The sequence below is a fragment of the Vanellus vanellus genome, assembly GCF_965231255.1.
Source record: "Vanellus vanellus genome assembly, chromosome: 1".
Classification (NCBI taxonomy): Eukaryota; Metazoa; Chordata; class Aves; order Charadriiformes; family Charadriidae; genus Vanellus; species Vanellus vanellus.
This window is the reverse complement of record NC_138905.1, coordinates 38428844-38436453: the sequence shown is the minus strand read 5'-3', so window position 1 is coordinate 38436453 and position 7610 is coordinate 38428844. Positions and strand designations below refer to the sequence as shown.

General features: G+C 41.0%; 1 protein-coding gene across 1 annotated transcript in view; it reads right to left on the bottom strand.

The window, feature by feature from the left end:
* Nucleotides 1-228: 228 nt before the first annotated feature.
* Nucleotides 229-7610, bottom strand: part of MSRB3 (methionine sulfoxide reductase B3) — a gene marked incomplete at its 5' end in the record, with an annotated part of 87500 nt that continues 80118 nt past the window's right edge. The window contains 1 exon segment of the mRNA XM_082498687.1: nucleotides 229-2962. Within this exon segment, the coding sequence (XP_082354813.1) occupies nucleotides 2798-2962 (165 nt within the window). The 3' untranslated portion in view covers nucleotides 229-2797.

Below are 7610 nucleotides of genomic sequence, written 5' to 3'. Positions count from 1 at the left end.
TGGGCCTGGGTGCTTGTGATATTCTTTCAAAAGCAGGTAAGTGTAAGGACACTTGGTACCCTGCAGCACTGCGCCCCTGCCAGAAACCTGCTGGAGATAAAGTGCTGAATATGTAATATTCACAGTAAGTTAAGGGAAAGCAAAGTAAAAGCAGTTCCCTACGGCACGCTGCAGCTAGGGGCTCAAAAACTTGACATAAAAACAGATAAATAAGGAAGGAGAGCAGAATTATTTATAAAGAAATTTATTTTATATTTGTGTACAACAAATATATGAAAACAAATTTAATTTGAAAAATGTATATTCGATTTCTTAAAAGTATTGAACCCTCTTAAGGAAAGGTTTTAGTTATTAAAAAGGTACTGAAGGCTAAAATTATACTTGGATAATATATGCGTGTGTACATATATATATATAAAAAACATGTGCAGTTTTATATATATATAGTATATATAAATAACATGTGTGACTTACATAATATTTTAAGGTATGCTATTTAAACATCTGAGTAACAATTGAGATATTAGAAAATATAGTTTGCTACACAGTTTGCATTCAGTTTTCATAAGCATCTAGACAGTGCAAAATTTAAACATACAGAAATATTCTCCTATTATTCTATACATTGTGCTCAGCTCCCAAGTTTCCTCTGTCATGATCATAACCAGAGTCCACCAAATTTGGAGGGTTCAATACTAGCCCTTACTAGCATCTTCTAAGAGCAATGAAAGGAAATCCGTCTTACCTTGCACTGTGCTGTGGTACAGTTTGCGCACAAGAGAGAACAATGCATTTCCTATGTTAAATAGTCTAACTCCCAGAGATCACATACACCTCACCATATTGACTCATTTCATTGCACTCCATATCCTGCAAAAATAAATCTCCTGTAGGACAGCAGACATTACTGCATACTGAAGTTTAAGTAATATATTTCTTTAACATAAGGCAGGAATATACTGAAATTTGATAACACTTAAATCCAACAGCAATCTGGAATTAAACCACATTTATGTACCACATTTTTATAGATGCTGCCTTTTTTATGTTTATGTCAGAAAATATGGTAGAGAAAACCTACTTTTCTTTAAATAAAAGCAAGGGATAAAAGCAGTCCTTCTAGACGAAATTGCTAAAAAACAGTGGGACCAGAAGAAACTCGACTGCCTTGAAACACCAAAGGTCAGTCTGCACAACCTTTCCTGCAGCCAAAGAGCAATTCCTTGCATAACATCTGGGAGAATATTCACATAAGTAGGTGCTTGTTACAGCAGAGCCCAAGTGTTTTAGCTCTAAATATTTATCATCTTTATTTGCATCTCTTTGATGTTAATTTATTGTATGCTTTTTTCATGTCTTTCTTATTTTGCTAAAAAAAGGCAATTCTGACTATTCCGTATGCTTTTACGGTAGCTATATTTTAACTGAAGGATGTTTGTACTTCAGATAATATGTTTATTATCACTGACATAAAAACCTCAATCCTGCTTCCATAAAAATCAGTGGTTGCTTTGCTCCTACTAGAAATAAAATTAGATCCAAATATGTTAGTCACAAAGTTGGCTAATAAAAGTAAGTAAGCACTATATTCATTAAGTCTCTCAATGCTTAACGGCAAAGTGGTGTTAGCTTAAAGAACAGTATTATGCACAATTCTAGACAGGCTAAAAGCGGCTATGAAAAACATATTATGGGACAGCAAATTTTGCTACATAAAAATTTCTGGAGCTCTGACACGCTTTTTTCAAATTAATTTCTTAAACCAATCCTCTCACTCATGTCCTACACTGCAATTACACAAATTAAAGGCTGTGGCCTTGTAGGGCAGTATGCATCCAGACCAGCTAATCTTTAAAATTGGAGACTTCAGGAGGATCTCTCTCTTTCTGATGCATTCATTCCTAAACTCCCTTTTAGCAGAACCTGTGATGTTTCTGAATTCTTGTAGCAACCGACAAGATAAAGAGCCTGGTGTCATCCCTCATCTACTTCACTTCTCAAGTTTATCTCTGCACTTGTCCATATAATTACCCCCTGCAGATTTCAACTTTAATTCAGATTTGAGTCACAGTTGTTGAACAGGCCTCACAAAAAGACAAAGCCTCATTAGTAGCCCATAAAAGTGAGTGTTACTTCTTAAAACCTTGATTTAAATACCAAACAAAGGGGAAAAATAGATGCTGAGACAATGTCTACGTCCTTTCAACCACACCCTTGAAATACTGGCAGTAAATTAGCCAAAGGATGGGCTTTACATCTCATCCATCTCTCTCAGTTGGGAAGGAACAGCCATAACCACAAGTTTTTGCAGGGTGCGGCTGATGCTGGGAGATGGCTGAATACATACGACCAAAGGCTGCATGCCTCGCAAGTCAGAACAAAGCAGAGATGTGCTAGGAATTCAGGATTTTCTTATGCCCAGAAGTTTCCTATAAACTGGAGATAAACACAAGTCCCATCTCCCACACAAAAAGGGATAGTGTTCAAACCTAGAGAAACACAGCACTAAAAAGAAACTAACGCCAAAGCCTCTCAATTTAAGGATTCCCCAAAGCAATCTCAAAGAAAAGAAAGGAAAAGAAAACCTGTGGAGTCAGTCAACACATTTTTCAATCCAATTATATAGTAAATGCACTGACAGGCAAGGCCTCGGTTCCGAAAATGTGAGGAAGAAGGGTGGTGCAAAATGCTTTCATACATTTAAACATTCTTAGGGTATAAGAGAGCAGGCAACTTAGAAAACATTCCTTGTAAGCTGTGTGGGATCAGCGCAGTTTTCTGCAGGCTTTGCTTCATCCTACAGCTCAGCTTTGCCTGTTTGGGCAGGACTGGCGTTACTGCTGCCTTCTCCGGCGTTGTTCTTGTCTGCTGGCTTGAAAGATAACGAAGCAGAGTTTGTGCAGTACCGTTTGCCAGTTGGGCGAGGTCCATCATCAAAAATATGCCCCAGGTGAGCACCACACTGAAACAAAATACAATAGCGTATCACTGCATCTCTGTGCGGCTTGATGGCATCACAGTGGTGTTAAGCAATGACTAGCAGCCGCTTCCAAGGAAGCACATTAATGCCTACATCATCCTTTCAAGTGGGATTTACAACCTACATTTATTTACAAGACTGATCCAGGAAGATGATCTTCTGAGATACCATGGGCGCCTAAGACTTCAAGCCCAAATTTGCTGGGTGTTTCCCATTGTGCCACTGTATGTTTGGTTAGGCCGCTATTTCTGAGAAGCCACCTGTGTCTCTAATGACCTCATGGCAGGAGCTCAGATAAAACCACTGTGGTGAGGGCAGCACTGCTCGTGTTTCACCTACTGCTGTAAGGACAGCTGTGTAAGAAAGGGGCAGCCTGAGCTCTGGGCTCTCCTCAGCCTGCAGCCATCTGCTACACCCCTCGGTAACAAAACACTAAACCCCTTAGTGATCCCAGCAAGGACCTAAAGCAGTGAAGATATTCTTTGGAGTATGCCCTCATACTAATTTTTTTTTTCGTTCCACAGCCTGGCACTCTTCTGAGCACCAGGGTCCTTCTGGGTATGCCTCTGCTCCCCGCCTCTGGAGGGGATGGAGCTAATCCATTACTCATCTCATACTTCTTTCTGTACTATATAGGAGACAGGGACAGGTGACTGAAAAAGATCTGTAGTGAAGATATGTAAAATATTTCTGAATTAATAAGCTTTAGCTGGGAGCAATTATAAACAGGAATGATGCTGAATTTTCTTTTTGTAAGGAATACGAAACTACAGATGGTCTGTTGACACTTCTGTTCTGCATGAATCAGCCTCAAATACTCACAGTGGTATTCAGGGTGAACACTACTGCTGCTCTCTGTAGGAAAGGTAACAGTCCCTTGCTTTACACAAGAGTACAATACTTTGAAGAAGCTGAGCCAGTTGATCCTTATTCAAAAATTAGAACCACTGGACATTATGACTGACAACTTATCTGGATAATAAGAACTTCTTGTAATTAGTCACTTAAATTCCACAAGTTCATTTTTACAGCCTGCCACGAGAAATAAAAAAATAAAACCTTGCACTGGAGAAATATTTATCTTGAACAGGAAAGTCATGCTGCTTTACCAAAGAGCCCTGGCCTTTCAAGTCAATAGCTAATCTCAGTGAGAGCCAGAATGATGTAACTGAGATCACAGAGCTGCTCGTGGGCTCACAGTCAGACAGCAAAAATTAAAGACTGCAAATGATTCTCAACATGTAATTAATTCATAGTATCCCAAATACATAGAGATAATACTGATTATCCCGAACTGTGAATGAGTTAGTGATGGCAAATCTCTACCCTGCAGTTAATGTGTCGCTGATGTTCTCCTGCTGTTACGGCCTTTAGTTCACCAAAGCAGAAGGAAGGGTGTCTGTAGAAGCAGGTAAAGTCGTCAGCTTCAGGTTAAACTCTCTCAACAGACTGAAAGGCTGGCGGAAGTGCTCACACCAGCTAGGAGGGACAGAAACTCTTCTCTTTTAATGACAGCTGAAACAATACTTCTCACTGACTCCAGGAGCAGGGCAGGTAGGCGTGTGAAGCCTCAGTGCTCCTGCACATCGGTCCCACCTGTGCAGCCACATCCCAGGCAGGCTCCCATTGTCGCTGAAACAGCCATGGCAGTCCAGCGAGGACCCCAGTAACAAGCAAGGGCACTTCTAGCCCATGGTATCAGCAGGACAAGCTCCCAGAGGCAATGGGAAAAGGCATGGATAACTTTGGGTTAAGCAGCAGCTGCTCAGCTTTGTAAGGAAGGAAGACAAAACATGGCAAATAAAGAAAAGGTAAAGAAAATTTGCATGGGAACTAGAGAAGACAAAGCTTCAAGTCTTGCTCCTGAAAGATTGCTGTCTTGCCACCCTTTCCTCTATTCTCCACTGCTTATTTTATTTCATTGTCCTTTAGATTGAAGGCCTTTTAAGGCAGTTTGGGCAGAAAACCTGAGCTGGTTCTCAGAGTGGGGTCTCTCACAATGAGGCATTTCATCTGATTAAAAAGCTTTTCCATACCTTGGGGAAAAAAAACCTAAAGTGTCCCAGAGAGACTCTTTTCCTAAATGCTCAGCATCCTAATTAAATCATCTCATCTCAACTAAGAATGCTTCAAAAACTCCTGGCTAGAAGTGTTAAACAGGTCTTTTCCAGATTAAGTTTTAACCAGAGATAAATCATTCCCTCTCCACTGGACAAAAACAGAACAAGAGAAACCATAGAGAGAAACGGTCTGCAGGAGTAATATACTTACATACAGACTACAAAGACAATCTGTCAAAAAGGTTTTCCTCACAAAACCTGAGAAGCTGTGTGAGAGTCCAAGGTAGTCTCATTACACCTTCTTGTGACGGCAGAATCACACCAGGATTGGATTACTGCAAAATTTGTTACCTTTTGAGATTACCCCTCACCAAAAATTTATGTGGCGATTCTCTGTAGAGGACTCTATAACTCATCTGCCCTGAAAAGAAACGTAATTCAATCCTTTGTTTCACAGTATAAGAAACCAGGCCCTCAGCTGAGAGTACAAAGGATGAATTGATTTTACTGTCCTCCCCACACATAATAGGTGCTGACCATTTTTCTAGGACATATATACATGTCTGCAAAGCCTCCCAAAAAGAAACGATCATCTGTTGCGGCCTTGCACATAAATAAATTGGGCAGAATGCACTGGGATGGTGAAACGGTTAGAGTAAAGCATTTGAAATATGTGTTTGGGAGCAGGAAAGGGGGAGTCACTGCTAACTGTCAGTATGCTTGGATCTCCCAAGCCTCCTGGTTCTAATACGCTGCTGGGAGGAACGGAAAGCAGCTTGCAGTCAGCTGCTGTAGCCGAGTCTGAGCTACCAATGTGCAAACAGTACTTCTGTGACTACAGAACTTTACTGATTTGAACGGGTACAAATAATAGCTGGGGAGACCTCTGGGGAAGGGACTCTCGAGCAGGAAAGAGAAAAAAGAGATGCAGCCAGTTCTACAGTATGCCTCAAATGCATTTGTAATTAACTTCTACCTGTCACTAATCATTGGCCTTTTAAATACATCCAGGGCAATGTGTTTCCAAAAAACTGTAAAAGTTATTTCTAGGATAATCCCATAGATGACTTTGATTAATATTACAGCAATTTTCCCCCAGTGTTTGCTTTCTATAATAGAGAACTTTAAAAGAGAGGGGTTTTATTCTCTCAGACAGGTGGAAGGACTTTTAAAGAAAAATCAACTACTTTTTCATCTGCAAAGGTTAGTAAGATTTTGGGTGTGGGAGAGGGTACTTCCTCCCAGTTCTACCAAGGCCTGCCATATCAATCCCACTGCTTTCCAGGCTGCAGTAAAACTGCGTTTTCTTGCAGCTGCATGTGTGATTCACATTCCTAGGGCTCCGAGGAGAGGAGGAAATGGTTTTGTTATGGATACACAATGAGGCGGTATTAACTGTGCTGAGCGGTGGCTGCAAAGATGCTCACCACTCCTCAAGCTATTTTCCTGCGTGACTTGATCATCTGTGGGGTTATTGCCCTAGGAAGTTGGAGTAGCTGGTAGGAAGTTGCCATTGGATTATATAGCAACCTTGGTCGCATTTTTTTCTTAATGCTTTAAGTTCAGTTTTTGGTTTTGCTTTAATAGTGTCTGTGTGTGACTGCTGCTAATACTGCTGCTCTCAGGTCTGCTAACGCTATTTTGTTTGGCAACAGGTAAACGACATTCCCAGATTCCTTGGCCTGACCACAGGCTGCACTGGGCTTCTCTCAGGTGAAATCAGGAGTCCTGGCCCTCTCTTGAAGGATGTCAGCAGATACAGGCTCAGCAGGTTGGCAGTATGCTCATTTTAGCAATATTCAGGCCTACTAAGCAGAGCTGAAGAGTGGGCTGCATTTTTGATTATGCCAGTAATCAAAGGTGAAGCATGAGATTCCCAGTCTGCAGTCCCATTGCTACCTTGCTAGGGAATTTACAGAAATGGATGTTCCCAAAAAGTGTTAATTGGATCTTCTAGAGCATATCATCAATATAAAAACTACAGAATTATGTAATACACATGACATACTAGCAGACATGCTGATTTGACCATTAACATGTTGGGCCAAACCCTCTACCCAGACTGAAGTTAATGGATTCTCAACAAAGACAATCTTGCCTCCTTTTGAGAAGTTTCTTAACTCACTCTGAGTATTTATGTATGAGGACTGACTGACTAGTAAGGATGGATATTGTCAGGGATGAAATCAATTATTCCTCCACCAATACTGTCTGGAAAGAGAACAGCAAATTATCCCTGCCCAAATGAAGCTCCTGCTTCTCTCAGGAGGAATTTGAGAGTGTGGAGCTAGAGGACTGCAAGTTGCTGGGTACATCTGCCGAACGCCAATGCAGCAGCTTCTCCCTTTGCTAGGTAATGATTATGCCATTCCCTTTGCAGAGAGGAGGGCAGCACAAAGGATGAGAGAAAGTAGAACAAGACAGATAACGGAAAATTTGGGCACGTTTTGAATGACTACTGACTTCATTATTACGGCAGATGGGATTGTTTGAGGCAGCCATTAGAACTGTGCTGGGAATGAGTGTTGGGAATGAGTTAGCATGGCTGCACAGTAATGCACAGTGATGGA